The following is a 27,942-nucleotide window of genomic DNA, read 5'->3' on the forward strand; positions in this document are numbered from 1 at the left end:
GTTGGTTTTCATACATCACCTATTAAAGACAGGCCCTATTTTCTCTGTACCCTCAGTCTAGTAGGCCTAACCATACCGAAACACAACAATATGTCATTAATCATACAGCCTGTTGGGTAGGTGATAAAACAGTAAAAGGGAAAGGGGGGGCGGGGAATATGTGTTCTCTCCTGACACCAAGTGAAGGGGTAAGCACCATAAACATGAAGAAGGTCATCAGTTACATACCTCTATGCCTCTGTGTAGTTTTATCATACATAAGCATGGCCTCTTCAATCTGCAAGCATAAAGGAGAAAAAACAAGTTATTAGCCAGAAGTTTACGAGTGGCAAACCATTCCTGGGAATAAGTAATGTCAACTGGCAGCCATTAGCATGACAGCAAGAACAACAACAACAAAGAGGTAATGTTCGTTTCCAATCATTCCTGAACTGCCAACCATTTACTCACAGAGCACTAAACATACCACTTCAGACAAAGTAAAATGTTGCGAATTTCCACGTCAACTTATCTTCTGGGCATAATTCAATGATTTTTTTCTAAAGCAATAAACGCACTAGCCTAGGCCTACATACACGTAAGTTTTCAATTTGTTTATCCCTTGTTTCATTTGTGCCACAGAGAGAGAGAGAGGGGGGAGGGTGGGGGGGCTGCACAATAAACATTTATGAATCTGAATATTAACAAAAAAAATACATCAGCAGCAATTTTTACAACATTATTTTTCATATACATGCATGTATATTCATAAATATTTCAGAACCTTCATGTCATGTCATTTATTCTTCATTTTTTTTCCTTTCTTTATTTTTTTTTTTTTATCTGCCAATGCAGTTTTTATTGATAAAGCCTGTTCCATAACGAGTATAGATTTTACTACAAGATAGTGTAGATGCAGCCTAGGCAGTATGATAAAGGGATCTCTCACTCCACCACCTAGCTGACAAACGAAAATGTATTCAGACAACCACAAAGAAATCTGTGCTGTTTGATGAACAAGAAAACTGTCAGAATTCTGGCCTATCTGTCACTGACGTCAAAGAATGCCTTGGCAAATTCAAACACACCTCCTCACATGGATGGTCAGTCGGTCTCAAGCGTTCACTTCTAGCCTGGTTGTAGCTCCTACCCCACTAACCCAACTCTCTCTCTCTCCCCCTCTCTCTCTCTCTCTCCATCACAGGAAGCCACAACATTAAATCAATGAGCTGTACGCCAGTCATTAATGAGCTGGACTTGTTTTTGAGGGCAGCAATCATATGGCGAATGGGCCTTGTACCATCAGATAATATGGGGAAAAAGCTGTGCCAGTAAACAAGTCAAGTGTGACTGGACAGGCTTGGGTTAGCACTAGGCCCTGTGGCAAGGCTGCCTTAGAATGCTGTAAACACCTTAACAATCCACCCTCAGTGCACACTGACTACTACAGCTATGTTTGCATCATTCATCACCACCAATGTGCTGTATTCCAGCATATTAGAACAAATTTACAGCCTTCACTAAACATCCGTTCATCTCCTATTTGTTTAAATGAACACACATGTACAACACAACAACAACAAAAGAACATGGCGTGGGTGTGTGAAGCCCAAATTTTAGAACAATGTCCTTTTTTTGTACATTACATGAATCAGTTAGGCCTACTACTATGATACTCCTTTCTACTAACGAAACGCCATGTATGATGAGTGGTGAGAATACAATTACCTGACACACTAATGACGTCAAAGCTACTATGCGGTGCTCGTTTGTTGAACCACATCATGTTTTTGTTAATGAGAAGTGGCACACAGTAAAAAACAACTGAAAGCACCACAAACTGCATTCGGGACTATGCAATGTACAGTGATATTTTTGAAAAAAAAAAAATAATTCATGATGCCATTTTATCATTCAAGACATCTTGTAATTAAGTTTTAGTGAACTGATTGCATTTATAAAAAGAACCTTGTTCCTTTGTGGGGGAAAAAAATAACCTTTAGCTCGGAACCCAAGTTCTGAACATCTGTTAGATATAGATTCAAGTGTCAAGGTGTGCTATGATCTATAAAATTCCCACCCTCAAAACACCATGGGAAGTTCCGTTACGATGCATTTCCTAGTTATTATCAAAATGAACCATACCACTGTTATATTATGGGGTAATCAATTTTCCCTAGAGAGGGGCTGGGTTTTTAGGGTAACTATACAGTTCATTGAAAGCTAAATCTAATAATTACTAAATGTGCAAGTCTTTTTTTATTTAGTTCCACACTTGAGGTAAAACAAAAGAGTTAGGGACTGAGAACTCAGTGGAAGTAGGATGACAGTGGGAGAGTGGGTGGGAGGTGGGAGGGGGGGTATGGTGGTGGTGGTGGTGGTGGTGGTGGGGGGGGGGGGGGGGTGATGATGTCAATCAGTATTATCGTGCTCACTATGCGCTGCTCACGGACAGGTGTTGGCTACATAAACACAACAGAATTGGTCTCTTAATTAATAATGGCTCCCCAGCCATAACAGAAAGTCACTCTTTAACACACCAGGTAGAAATCTGTCCATCACTGCCATACAATATTGATAAGGCTCATAAGCAAAATTCATGAACTGAATTCTTATCACCTGACATATTCTGTTCACATTTTGTTTGCTTTAACAACAGGCCTGATGGAGAATACAGCTCAAAGCTTGAAGACAAAGAATAATAAAAACACTTAACATCAAAAATTGTCACAGGGCGTCATACATAAGCATATATTGTACATGTATACAGACATGACGTCTGACGCAAGGCTGATCTCCTAAAAAATGGTTGACTGAAAAAACACCAGTACAAGCATATATTTGTGAGTGCACACAAGTGTTTTGCACATCTTGAGAGATACATCTAATAGAATATCCTGCAGGGAACATATGTTCACTTGCTTGCACACAGATGTGTATTGCACACCTTTTGAGAGGTATATGTGTAGGTAGATATATATCCTGTAGTGTCTAGATGATTAACGGTGTGCACAGATATGTATTGCACACCTTTTGAGAGGTATATGTGTAGGTAGATATATATCCTGTAGTGTCTAGATGATTAACGGTGTGCACAGATATGTATTGCACACCTTTTGAGAGGTATATGTGTAGGTAGATATATATCCTGTAGTGTCTACCTGATTAATGGTGTGCACACAGATATGTATTGCACACCTTTTGAGAGGTACATTTAAGGGGGACATATCTTGTAGTGTGCATTTTATCATTGGGGTGCACAAAATTTTGTACGGCACCTTAGTTCATTTTAGCTTCTTATTTAATACTGCACTTCATAACTTTGAACATTTATTATTGTATTGAATATTTTCACACAGGACAAAAGGGCAGTATGGATATTGATGTGACTTGCTTCAAATAATGACAATATCTATAAAATATCTCATGTACGATAAATCCAATGGCTAGAAGCCACTTCGCTTTGTCCTGCCATAAAATATAGTTAAATCTGATTTGTCTGAATGCTGCCTAACATTATACCCAATACTTTTCCTAAAACAAAGAAAGTTACATCGGCATATCCGATATCCTGGTTTACACTTTTTAAGAGAAAATAAATGCAGAAGTATATAAATAAGCAAGTCAGCAAAGCGGGTGCTCTACAATCCCATCTGTCTGGAGTCCGGATACAAGATGGCACTGGGAATTTAAGAAGCATAAATAAATCTGTTATCTTTCGTCTGATAATGGCAGATTTAAACTTTCCTTGTGACATCAGTAGGCTAGGCCACCTTGTACCCAGTGCCCCTTACATCTCAAACGGTCTGGTCTACTCCCTTTCTGTGGCTGATATAAAAAGCCCTAGCTCAGATGACTCTGAGTTTTATGTGATCAGGGTGTAGCGACATTTTCCTCCAACAAAGGCCAGAGTCAGTTCAAGACTGTAACTCTATAAGTAATCTGCCCCACCCTGACCCGTTCCACAACACACTGCCCTTAAGCTACAGACTCTGGCTGCTCTACTTTGTAGAGGCCATGTCTCCCATCATAACTACAGACAGCCCAGCTAAGGCTTCCCTCCCCAAGGTGAATGGAAACCAGCTGGTGTATCTAGCTACCCCTAGAGGAACTTAAAACACCAGGAGAATTAGCACAAAACTCCGTCACTCTCCATCTCGAATTAGTTACCCCTTGTACACTATGTGGTCGCTCCAAGGGAGTTTTTAATACAACCTATGCTTACGCAAAATGAATTGCTTTGCTCTTTTTTTTTTCTTATGGCTCCCGCTCCACCCACGGGGCAAGGTTCTGAAAGTAAATTTGCTCCAGACAAGTGACTACTTAACGGCATCCCAAACGCCCACTCACATGTTCCACAATGTATAGCGGCTGGGTGTCAAATTTACTGGGTGATATGTCTCCCCCCCCCCTCCCCCAACCACCCAACACACACACTCAAATGCTTTCCACCAAAGTTACAAAAGAAAACAAACAGTTTATACACCATTCCTTATCAGATAGAGTAAATGTAAATATCATGGACATGGTGTGTAGATCTGGCCACTACCCTCAGGAAATCCCAGTAGGACTGGCAGGGTAACTCCAGAAGTCAAAAAGCAGGAGTAATAAGCAATAAATCCTGCCTCCTACCAGCGGCCTTTGGCAGCTACAACAACCACGGCATGCGACTTCACACTATTCTGCTTTCAGAAAAATAAAAAATAAAAAACGCCTTTCTAGAACAAGATATCTCAAACAAGATATGCAATTTCAACTTTATAATCACTGTTAAACTGGTTGGTAAAGCCGGAGATCAGGGGGTATCAAATTTACAAACAGGTTTTTATCTGGTCTCGCCCCTGACACAGTAAGCCGTTATGACTCATGGTGTATGGGAGAGGGCCGCAGATATAAAAACAGGCCTTATTCACAGTCATACAAACTCAAGGGTTTTGCCCCTTTCTTTTACCACAAGGTTTATCTATAAACAAGCTCTCCTCACAGGGGTATTCCACAAAGGCCAGTCATTAATGAATCTGCTCAGAGATTACCATGAGTACATACAAACTTGAGGAAAGCCCCAGTGAAAAAAAAAGGAAAAGTGTCAGAGAGTGACTGAAGATCTAAAGGATGCAAAAAGATGAGGTTGTTGCACTCGCGGATTCCAAACAACAGCGTGCGCTCCCTGGTGACTACTCTTGCCACTAATTGAGTCATGTCAGAATCAAAGTCACGAATTTAACTCTTTCTCTCTTTCCAGTGTGGACTGGGTTTATTTTTGGCCCGTTCATCTGAGATTAAACCATTCTGTGCAATCTGTGGCAGGCTACTCATAAATTAACGAGCGTCTCTTTGAGCATCACCCCGACGCATAATAACGAGGATGGAATTCAGACTTATCCCTTGGGAGCAGTATTAATATAACAGCCACCATTTTTATCTTCTCTTACGAATAAGTTTTATGTTCTTTCCTTGTAACATTTATATACGACACGCTTACCTGTAAACTGGCCTTTCTAAGGCTCCATTTTATCTTCTTCTCTGTATTTTAATATATTTACATGTATCCAACAATTCAGTTTCAAGGCGAATTCTTAGCAGACAGGTATAAATTACGTATCTTTTTCTGACTGTCATCAAAAGACAGACTGAACCGGAAAGTGCAAACATCGGATGACAGGTAGTAAAATATTGAATATTGGTAATGCACGCAGATAATCCGTCAGAACAGACGCGGCTAATTGATTACCATTACACAACAAAGCAAGCCATCATGATAATAGCGAGTCTAAGCATTGCTGTACATAAACCCAGAATTTATACAACATCCCCGAGATGGCTAAGCAATGTATCACAGATAAACTGGAGTAATTAACTACCATGACCTAGTCCATTCTAGAATACATGTTACACCGGATACTGTCAGCAATCCACAATAAGCAACATCCAGTATAATTAGCCATCCCAACCACCGCAATATGCAACAACCAGCTTAATTGGCCAACCAAACCGCAATAAGCAACAACCAGTGTAATTAGCCAACCAAACCGAAATAAGCAACAATCAGTATAATTAGCCAACCAAACCACAATGAGCAACAATCAGTATAATTAGCCATCCCAACCGCAATATGCAACAACCAGCATAATTGGCCAACCAAACCGCAATAAGCAACAACCAGTGTAATTAGACAACCAAACCGAAATAAGCAACAATCAGTAAGTATAACTAGCCAACCAAACCGAACCAAAATAAGCAACAATCAGTATAATTAGCCAACCAAACCACAATTAGCAACAGCCAGTACAATTGGCCAACCAAACAGAAATAAGCAACAATCAGTATAATTAGCCAACCAAACCGAAATAAGCAACAATCAGTATAACTGGCCAACCAAACCACAATAAGCAGCAACCAGCATAAATGGCCGACCAAACTGTAATTAGCAACAACCAGTACAATTGGCCAACCAAACCACAATTAGCAACAACCAGTACAATTGGCCAACCAAACAGAAATAAGCAACAATCAGTATAATAAGCCAACCAAACCGCAATAAGCAACAACCAGTACAATTGGCCAACCAAACCGCAATAAGCAACAACCAGTACAATTGGCCAACCAAACCCAATAAGCAACAATCAGTATAATTAGCCAATGAAACCGCAATAAGCAACAACCAGTACAATTGGCCAACCAAACCACAATTAGCAACAACCAGTACAATTGGCCAACCAAACAGAAATAAGCAACAATCAGTATAATAAGCCAACCAAACCGCAATAAGCAACAACCAGTACAATTGGCCAACCAAACCGCAATAAGCAACAACCAGTACAATTGGCCTACAAAACCGCAATAAGCAACAATCAGTATAATTAGCCAACAAAACCGCAATAAGCAACAACCAGTACAATTGGCCAACAAAACCACAATGAGCAAAACCAAGTACAATTGGCCAACCACAGTTCTGTACAAGGTTTTATGTGTCAGGTCTAACATATAAACCCACCCCGTATCCTTACCAAGGATGGACAAATGAAAATGCTCTGGTGAATTTTGACGATAAGGAATACTAAAAAGTATCAAATGCAAAATATCTTTGAAAATAAAAAAAAATGAAAGAGAGTACTTTAGGTTTGTTGGAGGGTAAACTAGTAGTACGACCATGCCATGTTACAGCTCCTGGAATGTCTACAAGAACAACTATCCACATGTCCATTCGAATGAAAATACAATCTGGCACAGGCACTTCAGACAAATTTTACCCCTAAAATCTAACATACTTTATTTAAACCAGACTGGGAACTACACTACCATCCACTTTACCCATTTCGATGAGGACGTCATTAATGTTGCAGGATTTCTGTTCAATTACCTTGATTAGAATTTTAAGATGTATTGAAAAAGGTCATAGCTTCTTAATACTTACTTCCCATGATGATACAACTAGGCAATACACAAATTATGATTTAAAACAGGTCTACAAACTTCTTTAACTTCAGAGATTCATTTCTAACAAGAAATATAACATTAAGCAGCTGAAGAATGAATTATCTTATTTGTCCAAATTTACAGGCTATTAGTCTGCTGGGAACTATAAGAAGTCAATATACCACACAGTCTGTTATCTTGTGTATATACGTAAGTGCTATTGGTGCACACTGTACTAATGGACTATCGTGCGAGGTCCACGGGTGGAACATGCCAGCTGCACGAAGAGTCCCACAGGTAAAGAGAAAAAACAGCGCACTTGACTATAGGCACTATATCAATAATTCCACAGCAAATAAAGCTTACATTAAGCACTGCACACAACAACCACCTAATGACATGACTGATAGGCAAGAGAGGGCATCTCGAATCATCAGTAAGCCTCCACCCAGGGGCAATGTCCTCCCAGAGGGGGACGTGGGGGGGGGGAGTTGTGGGAGCTCCGTATAGCCCAGTGACATGTCTGATCCGCCAGAGATATCAGCATTTCCTTCATCCGCATTAAGTAACAAAGATTACCCCAGGTGTATCATAACCTTTGAGCTGATCCACCGTGCTTGCATAGTCCACCTGTCCATTCAGCACCATAGTGACCAGCAACAAGCGTATTTAACCCTGACAGAAATCGATTAAATTAAGTGGTACTCTAATATGACTAATTCTTTTTTGTTAACAGTCAAGGGAGGAGAGGGAGAATAAGTTATATGTCCACTTTGCTTTGGGACAGAATTATCAATTCCTTTCCACTAATTTCTTCAGTGCTTGGGTCCACATCAAACGTGTAACAGTATCTGACATACCTATTAGCACAAAACATAAGACTAATTTTTATTTTTAATTTTTACTTACACTTTATAACAATAATATCTACAGTAATTATGTTACAAACACACAAATTTGCTCAACAATTTCCACACCCCAAGATTTTCAAATTGTGCAAGGAATTCTGTTTAATTTGCACTGAATGTTTTGGCAGCGGAATCTTTAAATAATCTAATTCGTAAAGAATCCTAGTATGGTTTCCACTAAAACCATTGTGATCCTCTATTAAGCGATCCATCAAGTGATTAGCAATGCCATTTTCACCTGCCACTCACTCCAAAGACCTCTAGCTAAGAACAACTCACCTGAAATACAACTTCCAGCCTCATCAATAGCACAAGTCTTAATTAAGGTCCATTTGCGACACTTAATTGCAAGTAAAAAAAAAAAAAAATTTGTGAAATTGCATTTCTGATTCTCTTCAATTTCCTCTTTTCTATCCAAAGAATGTTTATTCTACCACTTCTATGCACGAACTGAATTAGAAAAAGTTAAAAATCAATCTCACATGTAAATCTGAGAAAACTACATCTTCTCCGCATACCAATGAACACAGAGAGTAACTTTGCCTGTGACGCACATGTATCCTAATTCAATCATGAACAGGTTGGAAATGATCCAACTCTTTTGAGATTGAGGCAGAAAATACCTACACAAAAGAGAAGGAAAGGAAAGATGGCAGACATACTGACTGCCACCTACCCTAAATGCAGACCATGAAGAGTGGAGGCTATCAGTGGCATGTTTAAGAGATCATAACTGTCAGGTATAATTTTGCCATCAGAGGATCTTTGCTAACAACACCTGTACGACATTAATACAGGTTAAGCAGCCATCCGGTAAGATAACGGATTGCCAGGAAAGGAAAGCTGCATACCTTTATCAGTATCCTTTCCCATCTATCAAAATCTCGGCTAAACTGTGGGAATCTACCTTCATTTTCTCCTCTATATATAAACTTCTGAGTGAGATGCCTGGAGATGGGGTGATTTCCAGCATTTTACCCCCAGCATGTGGGCCCTCCCTGATCAGGAAAACAGATGTTGACAGGGCAAAGACTGAGGCCCCACAGTGGGGGTTATGATAGCTGCATGTCAAACATTTCAGGATCATGCCTGAAAAATAAATCCCACCCTCTTCACTGTGAAACAGGACAATGACATAGTTGCTAAGGTCCCATCGTCTGATTATCTCTATGTCCCAGGTCTGCTATTGCCATCCAAACTATATACATATCCATATACATATAAATCGTCAAGACACAGTGTACTTACACTTTCCCATATGAAATATAGGAACTATGAGAAGAATATTCACATGGGGGCAAAATTTTTCTTTGCAACCATATTGAGTGCAGGCAAACATTACGTCCCCTTCCAATATTAAAGAATTTATTATCTTTTTTTTTGTAATTTCTTCACATTTATCTAATAATTACTTCCCTAAGAAATGCAGCAGCATGTTTTGTAAACAAACAGGGAGGACAGGGATAAGAGACAGAAAAAAAGGCCGGCTGATGTACTTGGGCTAGGTGTATGATGCTGTGATAAGACTGAGCATAATTCCTCCTGATGCCCTAGTCAATAAAAAATTCTCTGCATGTCACATCAACAGCTGTTTCCTCCCTACTCACCCAGATGCAGAAGCACAAATTTCAGACAAAATCCAGCATGATATTAACTAGCCAGTCATGTCCATCCATAGAATGTCTGGAAACATTGTTTGCACCAGGCTACCAAGGCTATTTGCCGAAAATGAAAAACATTTCCTGACTAGTCATATTTCACCCAGTCTTTCCCTTTCCCTGTCTCTCCCATCCTACAGCAGCTGAGTATACTTAATAAAAGTAACCCATTCATGTTTCCATGGAAATTAGCTCACACAAATTAAAGTAGTTTTGTTAGTGTTTATTTACAAGCTTCACCTTGAACTGTGTGTCGCTACGTACCACTGGGCTTATCATGTTGCTCAGCCATTCAGGCATCCATTGAGGAGATTGGACAGTTTTATTGAGGCGCCCGATATTAAAGCGCTCCACCCTTTCACCTGTACTGGCAAAGGGAATCTCGCCGGTAATCGCCCATCCTCTCTCACATGGCAGCACCGTGCTTGGCATTGATCAACACTAACCCAGGTGCATGCTGGTCAGGCGTACATAAGGTTTATTTCTACCTCCTGAAGCAGAAGATTCTGATGCCATTTCCCGAAAGCGCTATCAATTTAAACACTGACCCTCGTCTTTTATCCCCGAGACTGGCCGGGCAATATACAAATGAGGGGTGAGGCTTAGACGTACGTGTGAAATCATTGGAAAACTCCATTCTCGCCAGGCAAGATGGGTCATGCTCCTTTCTTAATGTCCACTATAGAAGAAGCCCGAGTTACCATCGGAATTTGGTTCCGATCGCCTTTGAAGATCAATGCCAGAAAAGCACTCTGGCCGTCTCCCATAATTATCAATTACTGATATTGTGTCCAATCTAAATGTAAGAGTCTTGGTATTTTCCTGGATGCCCAGATCAAAGAGGAGCCTGTGATTGTACTAATGCACAGCGGTGATTAACTGCGCGGGGTCTCCACAAAACCTCCTTCTCCTCACCCTTATCCACATTACCTCTCTCCACTCCAGGGTCAAACTCGCTCCTTCAGACCCATCACCCCCACCCTCCAAACCTCACTTAACTTCCTCATTACCTACCTCAAGATGGACAAATTCAATTTAGAGCTAAGAAAAACTTATCTTGTGAAAGGTGAACCCCAGTGACCTACAGGGGTTTGGAACCACCTACATACATTCTACCCTGCACAGTGAACTTATTCAAAATCATTCCTAACACCTGTGCACTAGACTTCTATAAAATTCACTTGAAAAAGCACATACAGTCGTAAAAATGATATTTTTATGCCAACACTTAAGCCTTTCTGATCAAAAAAAAAAAATCAAAAAGAAAAATCGATCAGAATCAAGCAAAATCTATCATGTGAGAAAAGAATGCTACACTTGAGGTGAAACACAGCTGCAGAATAGCCTGTGATATTAGACCCCAGAAGAACCAAGACCCAGCTAATATCATCACAGCATCATATACAACTGTACATGTACAAATACTGTGTGGGTGGGAGTTTCGTGGTTGTGGGGGTGGGGGGATGGGGGGTGGGGAGTTGGTTGCCTACATTCATATTTCTAAAACTCCTGCTAAGACAAAGTCATAGAGTGTACGTGTCTATTCAGCCTGTATGAATTATTTGTCTGTTTTTCCCTGGAGCACAAGCAAACGGAAGGCATACAAGGTTTAAAATTGTAGGAGGATTGAAAATCAATATGCCTTTAGATATATATGTGCTTTCTCATAACGCAATTAACCTATCCGCTGACATCTTTAGTATAACTGCGATTACACTCCAGAACAATTCAACGATGACACACACACAACAAATGTCATTATCGTGCAGCTGTTATTATATTGCAATCCACACTACCTATAGGGATAACGCTTTTCTCCATTGCTTTTGTTCATTTTTCCCCCCTTTTTAGTCTTTATGACAACGCAAGCATGGTACAGGTGAAGAAATAAAATGAACCGTCCCTTGCATTGACTCCATCTGAATTCAGACATCCATCTATTTCTCCTTCCCCCTTTAATCACAATCCAATTTTCTATAGCAGTTTAAGACCCACTGTAATATAGGCACAAGGACCAGTGTAATAATGGCACAGCAACCAATGTAATAATGGCACAGTGGCCAATGTAATAATGGCACAGTGACCAATGTAATAATGGCACAGTGGCCAATGTAATAATGGCACAGTGACCAATGTAATAATGGCACAGTGGCCAATGTAATAATGGCACAGTGACCAATGTAATAATGACAAAATATGCACTATTACAAAGTCTACGGGTTATAAGGATTGTATCCTTCAACAACATACTGAAGACCAAAATCAAATGACCAAACACATGAGCAGATGCTGAAAGGCACTACACTCACACTACACCACACTACCCTACACACACACACAAATCATAAAGAGAACTCCTGGACGTCTTCTCACTGGCCATGGCATTGTAACTAGTGGTTTTTTTTATGGCTCACAGATTATTCTGAAAGCAGGACAAAGCCTGAAATGACAGAGCCTACCTGTTCCACTAACAATGGCAGTGTACAAGAGAAGGACATAGGGGGAAGGGGGCTACTGGGTCTGGGTCTCAGAGAGAGTGTGAAATCCAGACACTGTGATACGGCATCATATACAGGTGGGGACATCAGGTGTGCGGGGCTATCACCCAGCACAACTGAACAAGGCCTCAATGTTAGGATTCTGCATGTCCAGCCACATTCACACGCCATTATCATTTTCTCTCCACATTGACACCTAGCTTTCCAATTTGTGCCAAGTGATGACATAATGTAGACAGCAAGTTGCAGTCTTTACGACCAACAGCTGACTCATCGCAAAGACTGTTTTCACAGTTGTTGGTGTATATTTCAAGTCGATACAGATGAATATTGTATGTTCAACTGGTCATGCGTGACTGGGTCATGGTGCACTTGTATCTCATGTCATTCACACCTTGTATTAGTTTATCACAGGTAACTTGACAACTGACCCTCCTAGTCTCTTTCACAACTCTCTCAGGCCATGCACCACCATTCTCCTCTCCCCCCCACCACCCACCCCCCACCTCCTAACACTGAAGGCTTACAGGGCGAACAAAACCGGACAAGAACAAGAGCGTACGATCTGATTTGCTCATCCCTGGAGAAAAACCGATCATACCTCTTCACTGACCTATAATCATTTGTGGAAATTATTTAACGCTCAACACCAAGTATATTAATTAGGTTAATCAGTTGAATCTGGGAGTAAATGGCACTAATTATCAGTGTGTTGAATGTGAATGTAATGCCACCCCTCCCTGTAAGCGTCCAGCATCAGCCAGGTAAACACTATCAGGTGCAGTATGACCACACTCCGAATTCCCCAACAGACAATTTCCATCTGGAACATATTCTTTGCAGCCGCTAATTCACAAAAGCGCACCTGCTAGACTGATGGCCTGATTTCAGTTCTCGCTTATAACTGGCACAACGAACGGAGCTGTAGAAATGATTACCTCCCTTAAAGACCATGTCCGAAGGCTCTGCCATCAAGAGAGGCATTTATGCATTCCCATATCGCATTACATGTACATTAAGATATAAAAACACTAGCAATTACACGTTCGTTCTTTTTTTTTTTCATTATTTATCCATTCCATGGAAATATCAAACATGAGGTGAAAACCCAATCGCTCATCTTTTCTCAGAGCACTTTGCAGCAACATTAAGGATAGGAAAAAGAAGAGAGAAAAAATGTCACTAGAGTAAAACTAATGTCTGAATGCATTGTGGTTAGAATCTGTCAAGCTGCTTAAGTGTAGGAAGGGAATTATAGGAAGTTCCCAAATTCCTTTTGCCCTTTCCACATAATATCTCTCATGCAGCCAGTTCTCATGTAGCTCACATTAATTTTCAGTGAGATGCCAACTGAAGGTTTTAGACTACTGCAGCTGGATGACAACCCCCCAATTACATGGTGCTACTTTGGAGCACAGGCAAGTGGTTATGGGTGATTCGTCACTGCAATGACTGAGGACTCTATGGCCGTTTTTCTGGGCCTTTATGTAACCCCTATTGTGCCCACATAAAGGGAAACATCCCATACTCCATAATATTTCATTAATTTAGCTTTAATTAGAAGGTGGCAATATGCCAATAATGCCTCAATGATAGCTCTGTTTCATCGTTTGCACACTGATCACTATACAAGGCTCGAACTACGTCGCTGAAGCCCTACCGGCTGATCCAACAGCTATTAAAAATTCACAAGTCCTATAGTCTAGGATATTGAAAGCCCACTGACAACATAGCTTCTTACGTTATTAAAATTTAACATGTTGAATCGCAGTCACGCTGATGTACAGTAACACATTGTTAGACTGCAAACAAGCTAATCATAGCATAATGATGAACAGAACACCTAGACGTAATCAAGCAATTGATAAGAGAAACTGACAACATCTTCCAAAATGTTCCTTCAAATTCAAGATCTGCAGTAAAAGGTGTGAAAATCTGTCCACAATTCCGGTTTCTTGTTAAACCAGTAATCACCCAGCAGTCAGTGATCATCAGGTCAACTCACGTAAATCTCTGAACTCAAATAATGAACAAAATCATTTAATTTTAAATCAACAGTTAAAAAAAAAGCCAAAAAAAAAAAAAAAACTGGGGCTGATAAAATAAATCATTTAGTAATAAAACTAAATAAAATTTATAAAGTCACAAGATTTTTCTACTTTTGTCCAATGAAAAAAAATGACTTTGTTAAATGAAAAACAAAATACACAGACTATTTTGGAATCCTCAACTTTCCCAATGAAGGGTTAAATGTACAGTACACCTTAGATGCTTTATAACACTGAACCTTACATATTTTGGGTTATACACCCAGTTTAAGACTCTGGAAGCACATTAGCTCAAGATACTGGGCTTGATATCAGGCCCTGAATAATATTGGCAAATGGCGAGTTCACACAAACTATGCACAGGCCAAATATCACATCTGAAATTCTAACTCTTACTGTTCTCCTTTGTTGAGCTATCACTAGTAAATATTTACTCAAACTCTCTGTGTTTATTTAAACCTGTCAACTGTAGCTTACATCAGCTCCCAGCCATAGTTTAACCCCTCTTTACAAACAAAAACTGGATGTGATTGTAACAAAAAGTCACAATCTCAAATTTCACCAGTTCAATGAAAAATGGCGCAAAAAAGGTTTTTTTTTTTTGTTTTTTTCAGGGGGGGATGGTAGGTTTGGAGTGAAGAAAGAAAGTCTAAATTATGCCACAATCATGTGGTCTTAGCTATTTTAAATTATTGTCTACAATTCTCTGTTTATATAACTGAATATCTGTCAGTGTCCCTAGACCAGTTTGACCAGGGGTGAAGATCATTAAAGGAACAATGTGCCTATATCCAAGATTAATTTATTTGAGGTGTGAAAATTGGTCAGTATCAGGAACACATAGCAAGTTTTATGAGGACAATCCAACGTAGATTAACTTCTAAAACCATGACATACCTGTAGACCAAAATTGACCAGCAATCCATCATAGGGTCATGACAGACAGAACATCCTGCCAGCAAAGCATCCCGCAATAAATTTGCAGCCCATCATAGCATAATCAAGGACAGAGGATCCTGCCATCAAGCATTCTTTAAGCTAGATTCCTGGTGCCATACACACACAGGATAAATTTATTAAGATCGAGCCTAAGTTCAAACTTCCGAGGCTGATTCCATTAAAACATGCAATACCAGTCCCTGTTCATGTGCCCAGCAAACTCTTTCAGCCCCACCCAGTAATTATGGAATTATTCCCACAGCTACTATTCATGTAACAACCACCACCACCACCTCCACCCCCTCTCCCACCCCCACACCCCTCATAAATGGCATAGAACATGTGAATCCAGCACTTACTAACATGTGTATGTGTAATTAGTATCACAGATCAACCAATCATGTCTATTGTCACCTGGCTCCTCCTACACCTTATGAATATTCATGAGGCATGTCGTCACCTCTGACAAATTGAACTCACATACCTGTTACAACCCTAAGTCCATCCAGCTGGGGGCCTAGCCCTAATATATGCACTCATTATGTGTGCAATTTCTGTTTGATCAGCATGCACTTACATGACTTAGCCTCTGGTTCTCAAAGTAGTTCAAAGTGGCGTGAAAACATTTATGCTAAAATCATGATATCAACTTTCAGTATGTTCCGTGATTTAACTTAAGAAGAATTCAGTCATGAAGTTCTTCCTTGGAACACCACTCAGTACTGACCGTCCATTCTCATTCTCAGACTTATTTCTGTCTTCTTTTGCGAAACTGGTCAACATAAAATACCACCAAGCCAACTGCAAATGGTGAAGTGCATATATACCATTCAAATAGTGGATCTTAACTGAAAAGATTACTAGCCAATCATAATGAGATCAGTTACAATGTAACTGTAAATGACTGACCAATCTCATGTACCTCTATTACTTATTTACTTAAAGTTTCACGTTACTTTAAACAATATTTTGGCCATATGGCAACAATGTCTCTGTCAAGTCTCAAATACTATCTATTAATTCGGCTGGAAACTAGAAAAACTAGAATAAGGTGCCCTGGTATTGCCTGTAAGTTTGCCCTACAGACTTGTACATACAGTATCAAGCAGCAAGTCCTCTCCCCATCCCCCACCCCTCTGACGGTGAAGAATGAAGCTCCAGCCCTTCCTGAGAAGCATTGTACATTTCGCCCTGGAGCTATAACCTTTCGACAAAAGCTTAAAACCCACCTGGAGGTTGAATAATTGAACGCATCACGTTTTCTGGAAGATGTTAAGCAAGATGTTGCGCACTTCCTGTGTGCTGGCTAAACGACAGCGTAGAGACGAGCGATCATCTTTCCCGTCTTAACAAGGAGAGGTTAATCAGTGCAGCTGATGGCTTCGTTACACAAATTAATCAGTATACGCCCCGAAACATACCTCGCAGAGTTTCGACATCAACCCTGCATTCCACGGCGTGGAGGAATTGAGTCACTTATCTGTGCCACACCGCCTGTACACTTACGTCTTGAGGCAACTTATCTACACAGAAATGTTTCTTGGCTCGAATATAGCAGCATCCCTTCATGATACAAATAAGTGTGTTTTTACCCACATCTTCAAATCCACGTAATTTCCTCATCAGCTGTTTGTGATATTTTCACCCTCACTTCACGATACGAGTGTTTTATCTGATGTGACATGTTGAAATTCAAAACACAATAAAAAACCACAGCAGAAAAAATGAATAACCTTTCTAAAATATTCTGTCATCTTTATTTCCTCCACCTTCTATAGCCACAAACATATCATGCCTTAAGAGAAAAACAGAAATCCCGCTACGCTCAATTCTATAAATACCTAGCTTTTATCTCAACGCATCAATTATAGAGCATTCTCATCTTCCCACACAGCATTCTGCACTGTTCTATGACATCAGTATAAAACCAATTACCTTCAGCACCTGTTTGTAGGTGGTAGAGTGTTTTGGTTTTTAGCACTGAGCACTGAAGTCTTCAGGCAGAGCTCTGCTAGTTAAGCCTGAATACCCCTTATAAACACAGTCTAACAGAGAAAAACAAATATCCCAGGGAGGGGCACATACCAGGCATTCTAGATCAAAGGGCCGAATACAATGGCTTGAGAGACAGCAGCTATTTCAGACTGCTCTTTTGCAGTCAACGGACAAGTTGAGCTTAGCTATCCCACCGCGAGACTGCAGCCAAACCAAAATTCGTTAAGGTTCTGTTTCGGTCACGAGTAAAACAATGCACTATCTTTCATTCATCTTCCTTAACCACACTATAATTTACCCTAAACCTTAATTTTCCCTCATTGCAAATGTTGATTCATCAAACTCAGGGCCAAACAGGCCACTGGGACAAATTACATCTTGTATCGTGCAAGGAAGGGTTAACACACCTAACACCACACATAAACCCGTCAGATGGACTCAATCCAAGACCCAATTGTACGTGCACAGAAAACGAGGGTGACATTTTGATTTTCTAAGATCTGGATGAAATATGCCATGTAAAACAACACTGGGTGAATGATGCATCCTGGGAGAGTTACAGTCACATGTACCAAAATTCAACTTCAATATAGGCATATATGGGGTGATATGACATAATCAACAGGCTTTAAGGCTATCATTTTCAAGGTGAAGGGATTGGAATCTAAGGAGACAGTTGAGTGGGAGTTGCAGTTTAATTTAGGTCTTATCCATGGGTGGATCAGTACTACTAGCAGAAATTCGTAGCTCCCAGAGACATACTCCTCAGTCCAGCCAGAGTAAGGGAAGGCCATTCGCGTAACACAACAGCATTCACTACGCATCTCATGTATATGTGTGTACATACTGTATTTATCCCTTGTAATTACTACCACCAATGGGCATAAGACTAATGACAGTTTCGTCGTCACAAATACAAGGCCTACATATCCTATCAAATATGCCATCAGTGGTTAAACTGCCGCTGAATGCTGAACCCAGACCCTTGGAGTACATGTGTAGTAGTCTAGCCACTGTCCTCCCCTACAACACCCCCCCCCCTTCCCCCTCTCCCTCCCCCTGGTTCCGCAGTGGGCCAGAGGCTTATTAGACATCAGTGCACAGCCACTGGTTAACCCATAGGCTCTGTCTATTTAGACTAATAACAGCAATGTATTATATTGACTTGACCTTCTGTAGTTGTCAGTTCACACAGCAAAGGATATGTAAACATAACAACACTTCTGAGCCCAGGCTACATGTATGCATCTAGACACTGTATGTAATACTGCTGTGGGGGTGTAGGATTTGCTGTGGGTGGGTGGAAGCCCCTGTTTGGGCGAGGGGGGGAGGTTAAACGGCTAACTGCAATTTTGTAATTTCTGTCCACGTAAAAAATGGACGCTACATTTTGATTATTAATACAGAATTTAAAACTTGGTGTTCAAAAAAATAAACAAATTGTTTACATCAAAACACCAGACGCCACCAGGCCTTTTTCTTCTCATGAAGGTTTTACATGCTTGGCTATACATCAATGGCTGTGTGAAAAAGTGGAGCAGCTAGACGAAGGGGGGGAGGGGGGGTAGGTGGTGGAGGTTAATATGTAGTTAAGTGAGAAAGGCAGTTGTACATTTCACACGCATCCAAATAAGCTTGACTGTGCTGTTGAGAGAAGTGAAAGGTGAATAAATCACACCTGGGTGACAGGACACGTTTAATTTCAAAGGCTATCATCTCTGGTCCAGCCTTTTCTCTCCCTCCTTCCCTCCATCCATCCATTCATCCATCACCTCTCTTGCTCTCTCTGAACTACCAACCCACCACTGGCCTAGCTAACAACACATGCAAGTCACTCTCCATCAGGTATCCACCTATATCCTCTCCTCACACCCAGCCAGCCAGGCTGGTATTTTTTTCTACCTCTCGTTTATTCTGCCTGCCCAACTCTACCACTGACATAAGCACCATCTGCCCAATATGCATAGATTCCTTCCCTTTGAGAGGGTCGAGTAAGGATGAGGAGGAAGGGACGGGGAACAGGGAGGGAAAAGAGGAATGGGGTTAAGGGCATGTAACAGTAATGGTCAGCTTACCAGGTAATTAGGAGCCTAGAGCTAACCACATCCTGACCCTGCATAACAACTCTATTTACACCTGCAGGTCAGAAATGTAATGTAGATTTGGAGAGTGGAGGGCAGGGGGGGGGGGGTGTTGGGTGAGAGAGCTCTTTAACCAAACAATCACTGGCTAATCCTTTTAATAATCCACTGATACATGTTGTGAATGATGCAGTGCCCAGTGACTGATGCAGTGCCCAGTGAATCTAGAGAATATAAAATCCTGCAGATAACTTTAAAACATAAATAAACAGCTCATCCCACCCCCACCTCACCAACAAATATATCCACCTACCTTCAAAGATAGAAAACATTTTGCTCACTGGTACACATGCACCTGTCAGACTGGAATTTCCTACCGGCCCTTTGCTACCTATTTTCATGTAAACCAAGCACTTTTCGTGAAAATCCTGTCGTAAGAATACCCACCCATTTTCAGATCGTAAGGTTAATTTAGGCATTCATTGCATGTTCTCTCTAAACATAAACAAAAAAAAATATTTTTGAAAAAATGTAGATGAGAACAGGGAATGGAATCTCTTGTAGATATATCTTCCAAACTAAAGAAATGAAGGAGGGCAGATGATAGATTTGGCAATCCCTTAAAACGCAGTTGTCCGTCTTATGTACAATTCCTCCTGTAGCTATTAGACTTGACCATAATACTTGGTGCACCAACTCGCTGTAATTACACAGGAAATGCTGTGTTATGTCACCCAGGCTCTATTTATTTACCACAAAATGTGTACAACATGTGCAAACTGTTAAATGGCCAAGCACAAAAAACTCTGTGTGAGAGAGAGAGACAGAGAAAACGAAACAAAAACAACTTGTACAGCATGTTACTCTTGCTCTGCACTTAGAACCCATTTATTATACATGCCTGCTAATGACGATTATGCAAGAACAACAATACAATCAACATTTAGGGAATCCCTCCTCAACAAAACGCCGAGGTGCCAAGCAATTTCACAAGGGCACACCCATCGCATAAAAGTTTGGCCTTTCCCTTCCTCCCTAACCCTTAAACTCACGGCCCTATATTTATACAAGTACTGGGGAAATTGTATGAGTTAGGAACACACCCATCTATCAACATATACCAGCGTGGTCGGCTATGGCAGATGTTCTCTTAGAGCCAAGCATAGAACATGCAGGCCTTGCAACGCAGGCTTGTTTCCAAAAACACACCTGGCAATACTATAAGAATGTCCCAACTCAACCCACTTGTGCAAAAATCCAATAAAATTTAACGAGTGAATGCAAACCACTTGTAAACCACATCTATTTTTTTTTGTTTTTTTGTGTGTGTTGTTTTTTTTGAAGTATCAGAATCTTTGACTTCAAACCTACACAGTGAAACGTCAAAAATCTCTGATGGCAAACTACCTCAAACGCTTGTACAGTACAGCTATACACACCACGTTTCTCCATAGATGAATCTTCAACCAACTCACACAAATGTGGTGAAAAAGCAACTCATAATGGTAATGTATGTCTGTGGTAAGGCGAAATCAAACACTAGAATGATATCTATCTTATTTTTTTTCCTCCACTAAGGCACTTTTTACGGTGGAATTTATGCATACAATTATTGTGAAAATGAGGCTAAAAATGATTAGCTTGTATCAAAGATGCAAAGTTCACAAAACTACAAATTATTTGTCTACACCCCATACCTGTAGTTGCAGAGGGGGGTTGAAAATGTCAAGAATTACAGTAGTGTGAAGAGAGTCATGTCAATGTTTATCTTCAATACAATCAACAAGTGCAAGTGTTTCACAAACTTAACTTTAAAACATAAATAAACAGCTCATAAATAATATAACACTACGAGCAAGTTGCATGCAAATTGTAAGGAGACAAATAGTTTCAAATATCTTACTTTTAAATCACACAAATGAACTAAACACTTTTCATCTGATTTTAAAAAATGAATTTTAGCAAAGCCGTTGGTCTATTATTAAATCATAGTGCCAGATATGAGTGTTACAGTTATGGAGAAGGTGCCGGGAAGGGGGGGGGGGGGAGGGGATGTAATACTCTCATGCTGTTAAGATGGCTGCTAAGAAACTGACACCATCCCAAGAACACTGTACACCAGATGAGGACAATCCTGAAGAAAGTACCTCTATCCCTAGGCTCTATTGATACTGGCTACCCCTCTAGAGTGGCTCACATGCTTGTCCATCTACAGGCCTAAGCTACAATACCCTCTACAGGTATGTACTGGTAAACTTGCAAATATCTAAATCCTCTAAGCATCACATTCTAATAACATTACTACATTACCCTAGGGGTCATACACATTAAAATGTTTACCTCACCAAAAAAAAAAAAAGAAAAAAAGTCTCAGGCTACTAAAAAAGTTTCTTAGAGAGTTTCAAGAATTTGAAATCATATTTTGCCTACATACATGAAATATCACTCCCTAACATGAGAATTATTTGTGTTGATTTCACTCATGTCTTTTTTTTGTACTTTTTCCTTCAAGCAGAATACTGACTGTCATTATTACAATATCTTAGTGCAATGTTATTTTGTAAAGGAAAACTTGGAAAGTGAAAATGAAAAAAAAATTCAAAAGAGACTTCATTGAAAACGCTTTCAATTTCCTCAATATCTGCAAAACTGGACGAGACATGCGGAACTATTTAATAATTGGTCTGCATTGCAGCTTTAAATGTTCAACTGTCTGGCAAGATGGTATCAGCTTCAACCTGACATGCGAAGCCACAGTACAGATATTGATCTAAATGCTTTCCTTGTTACGTTTCTAGGTTTATTAAAATTTCAATGTCACTTGTTTTTTTCCCCCTAAATACAGAATTCTTGAGGCTTAATAATTCATAAGACTTTGCCTCAAAAAACATTGCATGTTGTAATCTGTATATTCAGAGGCAATGGCAATCTTACGAAAATCAAATCTTCCTATCTACTGATTTCAATCTTTTTTTTTCTTTCTCTTTTTTCAAAATTAAGCCATTGATCCATTTAATTTACAGATGAAATGACAAAGTCAAGATAACACAATGTTTAAAACCTAATTTTGCAATTGGCTGTTGCTTTGCTGTATTAGAATGAAATGAGAAAGTATTTGTATGCCCATGGGGAGAAATTGTTTGAAACAAAACATGAAAACTTAATACAGTTTCATAAATTTGATCATTTAAATGTCAACCTAGCTTAACAAACTATATGCGAATTTGAAACAAAACATGAAAACTTAATACAGTTTCATAAATTTGATCATTTAAATGTCAACCTAGCTTAAAAAACTATATGCGAATTTGAAAGTTTTCTGTGCTCAACATTTAGCTCCTTAAAGCCTGCCAGTTAAGTTCACGAAATGTCTAACACGCAGTGAACGGATATACAGATGTGCCACTACAAAAGTTAGATACCCAATAACTCTACATTTGAAAAAGACAAAGAAAGAATTTGATACCTGATAAAATACATCTGAAACAACACAGGAAAAAACAAAAATAAATTCAAATTTCCTTTGAATAACACAAGACATGTGGTTGAAAGGAAACAGTATCAAGTACCAACTTGTTGTGCAGTTATCAAACCCAACAACCTTAAAACCTCAAATATCACACCGAACTGTTAATCATGATACAAGTACTCTGGCCAAATGACTCTTATTCAAGGTAAAAGTTAATCCTGTTAGAAAATGTACGACACATTTATCAAGGTGTGCACACAAATTAGCTGATGTAATTCGATTAAGTTTGGACTTTGTCATCGAGAGTGGTGCCGTGCTAACCAAGCACAAAGCTTAACTTTCCTCTGCTGGCCTTTTTGAAGTTGGAAATTGAAGGTTAATGGCATTCGCTAGGTAACCAGGGCTTAGTTTTCAATTATGTGTAAACTGTTCTGCCCAAAGGAAACATGCCTAGGCTTGAACAATGACCGCACCTCATAGATCATTTTCACTTGACAGTTCCAAATTTGTTTGGCCTTTAGTCCACACATTTCTACAAGTACCACCGGCCTTTGTTTAGCAATTGCGCTTTGACAGGAGCAAATCTCCTTCTCATTTAGAACCAGTGCGGGAAACAGTCTTTTCAAACAGGCCTGCGTATTTTTGGACATTCAGATGTATCACCCAGTGGGGAAGCCAATGTCTTGCCACCTTGTAGATAACAAGGAAATGTCTGCTGACTAACCGGTCCATTTCTTGATTACACATACATTTTTATGCTTTTATAAGAATCGCTTAGTGTTGTCATATTCACTCTATAGACCTATAACCTCCCTACATGGCCTGTCTGGGCTGGAAATCGTAACCTGAAGTGAGAGTCAAAAAAATAGCTTCACTCTCAATAGTTTCATATTCATGATATGCCATAAAGCTTGAATTCAGGTGTGAATTTCAACAACGAATATTCTAACGAGAACAGAGCAAAAGTTGCCGCGGTTCATTCTGGGGTTATATATTGCTTCAAATTCAGCATCTGAATGCCTTTCAATTCGCCACTGAAAAGCCTGGCCAATTGTAATGGAAATGCTGTGTTGAGGCGGGGGTATTCTGCATTCCACTCCGACTTAGCAATGTTGTTACCATGATATATGCCTACCATGCTGAATGCTGGCGAGCGAGAGCCTTGACAACAGCTACGGAGCTGTACAAATACACACAAATGTGACAACGTGTAACCAGGCTGTAAATATGCGAACCCATGACATGTCTAGCGAAAGGATCTTTGGCTACTTTTCTCTATTTGATCAGAGTTGACACTTATTAAAAATCTTCCAATGGTTAGCTTGTCTGCTTGTACACATGTATGCATAGATATATGTACACTCTGAGGGAAATTTCTCTGGTCTATCACCCATGACTGTACAAGCATCAATGTGTGGGGAATGAATTCATGCGGAACCAAACACATTCCCTGGCTCACACCCTCAATGATCACAACTCTGATTTTATCATTACTGCTCTCTGAATAGAAAAAAAAAGACAACCTAGGTCTGGCAAAGCCTTGATTTTCTGTCTCGTGTTTATGTATGTTTAGTAAAGTAGGTAACTACATGTGCTTGTCCCCTCCTCCCCCCCCCCCCCCCTAAAAATTCAAGATTACAGGTAACGCATTCTCAGGTTTAGCCTAGCACTGTTCAGCCCCCCACACAGTTATTAAAATGTAGATACTTATCGACATGTAAAAATACAGAAAATGACCTACCTTGCCATACTTGGAAAAATAATTCTTTAAATCTTCTACAGTAGTAGCTGAAGCTAAGCCTCCGACAAATATCTTCTTTGTGCGTGTTACCACCTGTAAAAACAAGAAAATAGAAATTTAATCACATGCAAGATATGTCAGTACATGCAAACAACGAGTTGCCCAGTATGTTTCAGTAATCAGTACAACAGTGATTTTCTTATTGTATAACAAATATCAAAATGCATTATTATAACTTCAACGATGGAATATAATTATGTTTTTGTGTTAAATCTGCTGTTTTTTGGCATATGTATGGGTTTCACTATGTTACCATACCAACATATACGTCCGTCTAGTGGCACAATTGTGCAACAACAACACACTGGTAACATGCAAACCTATTTTGAGAAATTAAAAAAACAGGATTGTTAGCAAAAAAAAAAAAAGTGACAGTCTATTGGCTTGTTTCCCCATAAACAATACACTGTAAGAACAGACAAGATGGACTGGGAACGGAGAGATTTACAAGAAAGGTCAAAACCAGTATCAGGTGAAAATGTCACACAGGTGAAATTAATCCAATCTCAACAAAAATTAGCCCAGAGTGGAAAAGGAACAAATCCACAGAGATTAAGGTTAACCCATTCTTTTCCACCAGGTTAATCCTGTTTAATCTTTAGCTAATCCATTAACTAAACAGCCAGACAGGAAGTGAAGCTAAGCTGTGCTGCTCTAGAATGAAAAGCTTTCGGACATGCCACTCAACTGCCGTATCTTTGACCTCCAGAATCTATGGATTGCCAAAATCCATAATAAATATTGCAAAAAACAAAATCAAGACCAAGGAAATAGAGGTGAAAGCATACAGTTCAAAAAGCCTTATATTTAAGAGAACACAACACGAAACAATCAGCCGACTGTGTCAATCCACTTTAGGCCAAGTCCAGCCAAAACCAAAATGAAGTCCAAATGGCTCCATGATTAGAATGTGTTCCATTTCCCTTGAGTGTAACTACGACAGATCAAAATATGATCAAGAATCAATAAAAAGTAAGTCCAACAAACTTCTCAAATTTGCTAGTTCCTTTGAAGAAATTTTCAATTCTTCTTCACGTGTCAATTGGGCTAATCATCTACAAATTAAGTCCTGAAGTCTAACATAGCAAAACATACATGACAGCACTGATGTATACATCAACATTTCATTTCACTCGATTTACAGTTTTTGCCAACATACAAAGTCAACAAACAGATGTGCTAGTAGTAAGTTCTATATATTTCTGGTTATTCTCCCCGACTTTGCTGTACCTTTGGCCTTGGTGCAGGGGGTGTAGGGTCGACCATCGCCTGGGGCCACAGGGGCTGTCCAAGTAAAGCCATGTTATTAAGATCCATGTGGGTGAGAGTAGGGGACAGAAATACAACAACAACCACAACACCACCTAATCTCTCGGGTGAATCAGTCCAGGTTGAGTGAGAAACAAGATAAAAACCACGGTTAGAAATCTGGCTTTGTGGTAAAGGCTGTGGGCAGGGCTGTCCTTAAGTCCTGTGGGGTTGCCGGTGTATTACTAGAGAAACTTGGGCTAGCAGTTTGTCTCTCTGGCTATGGCTGGATTAACTCTGGTTGTAGTGTCCAGGCGGTCTTCTCTATATCACTGACCAGTCTCTTTAGACTGGGTATGTCCTTGTGTGTCAGATCTTCTCTTGACCCCTAGATCTAGTACCCCAGGGACAGAGGTTATGCAATACTGCCTAATAGCTTGACTATAGAACTTTATCCACAGCCTAGTGCAATTCAGACTTGACAGGTCAAGTGACAATACAGCTTATACCTTCACTCTCCCCTCTTTCCAGTGCCACAGGAGGCTTTTTCAAAGGAAACAAAAAGCACACTAAAACGAAAACGGGTTATTCAATTTTAAGCTAAAAGTGGCCCCCACAATGCACACATACACACCGACACACACAGATCTAGGACCCATTTCCCCAATGAGAAATCGTCTTTTCTGCCCCAGCTTTCTTCAAGCCGGTGAACAGTATTGGTTAGAAATGTGTGTACATACAAGGCTGGGTATACAGGCCTTGTTAGAGGAAGAAAGAGCGAGTCAATAGGCTTTTGCTAGCAGGATTTTTAATGCGTGCACATAAGGTGTGTTCACACGTCACTGGTCAGGCTTTTGGGGGTACCACTGGGTGCTGAATAGACTTCCGAACCAGACTCTTCTAGCCACCTCTCCAGAGAGGCACTGTGTAAATTCCACGACAGGGTGACCAGTCAACGCCACGGAAACCACGCAACACAAGATGGGACAAGTCCGCAGGACAGGGAAACACAAAAAACGTGTTGCCTAAAAAATCAAAGACTTCCCCAGTGGACGACAAACTGCATTCTTGGAGGCAAGTGCATATATCCGAGGTTGTGAGGAGAATAGGTGGAACTCTCCTGTTTTTGTGGTGGGAAGGCGGCCAGCGCTGTAAAGTATAGGTCAGGCCATATTGACTGTTTTCAATGATGGCACAGCCAGAGCTATTATTGTCCCCGTACTTGGCACTCTTCTCAAAACGATCGGAGCTGGAGGAAAACGCAGCCCTCTATAGAAATCTGCCAACGCTGCACTGGATCAGAGGGTTAAGTATTCTGCGTAGATGGCAAACATGGAGCACAATGGTGAGAGCAGGGATCTAGCTGGGGCACGATCACACCATAGAAATCTGCCGGTGTGTAAACAGACTACGAAGGGGCTAGGTCTGGGGCGGAAGGGAAGGGACAAGGGACATTGGAGGCAGGGGGAGAGAGACTTCTCTAAAGGCCTGTACACATCAGCCCTGCACAGAAGAAAACCGGTTTCTTGTAATGACCCAGCAAATACGAGCCCTGTAAGAGTGTGGGAAACCGTCCACTGCTACCTGTCATAGCTCTGAAAAGACCTACCCATGAACTATTCACAAAGCATAGACAAATATATCTGTAACGTGGGATACCTGGCTTTTGCTTGTCAACGTTCATCAATACAGATAAAGAAAATGGCATGACTGTTGCCAAGACCGCAATAAATGTCTGGTGGGGGTGGGGATAGGAACATAATAAATCAATCACTGAGAAGTTCCTCATAGTTCATAATGTAAAGTCTATTGGGTATACACTCATTAGGTCAAATAAACCTCTGGATACCCTTATACACAGTGAGAAAGACATATCTCACTTAAAACTTGTGATGGTAAGTA

At 40.2% G+C, this 27,942-nt stretch overlaps 1 protein-coding gene across 4 annotated transcripts in view; it reads right to left on the reverse strand.

Moving 5' to 3' along the window:
* The window catches only part of LOC135476764 (RNA-binding protein Musashi homolog 2-like), a 101,015-nt gene that overhangs the window by 54,441 nt on the left and 18,632 nt on the right, over positions 1–27,942 (reverse strand). For all 4 annotated transcript variants that reach the window (XM_064756895.1, XM_064756893.1, XM_064756892.1 and 1 more), the window contains exons 6-7: positions 24,733–24,825; positions 229–277 (exon numbers count right to left, since the gene is read on the reverse strand). In XM_064756895.1, the coding sequence (XP_064612965.1) occupies positions 229–277; positions 24,733–24,825 (142 nt within the window). The remainder of the gene's footprint in view (positions 1–228; positions 278–24,732; positions 24,826–27,942) is intronic.

Source organism: Liolophura sinensis, chromosome 10 (genome assembly GCF_032854445.1).
Source record: "Liolophura sinensis isolate JHLJ2023 chromosome 10, CUHK_Ljap_v2, whole genome shotgun sequence".
Lineage (NCBI taxonomy): Eukaryota > Metazoa > Mollusca > Polyplacophora > Chitonida > Chitonidae > Liolophura > Liolophura sinensis.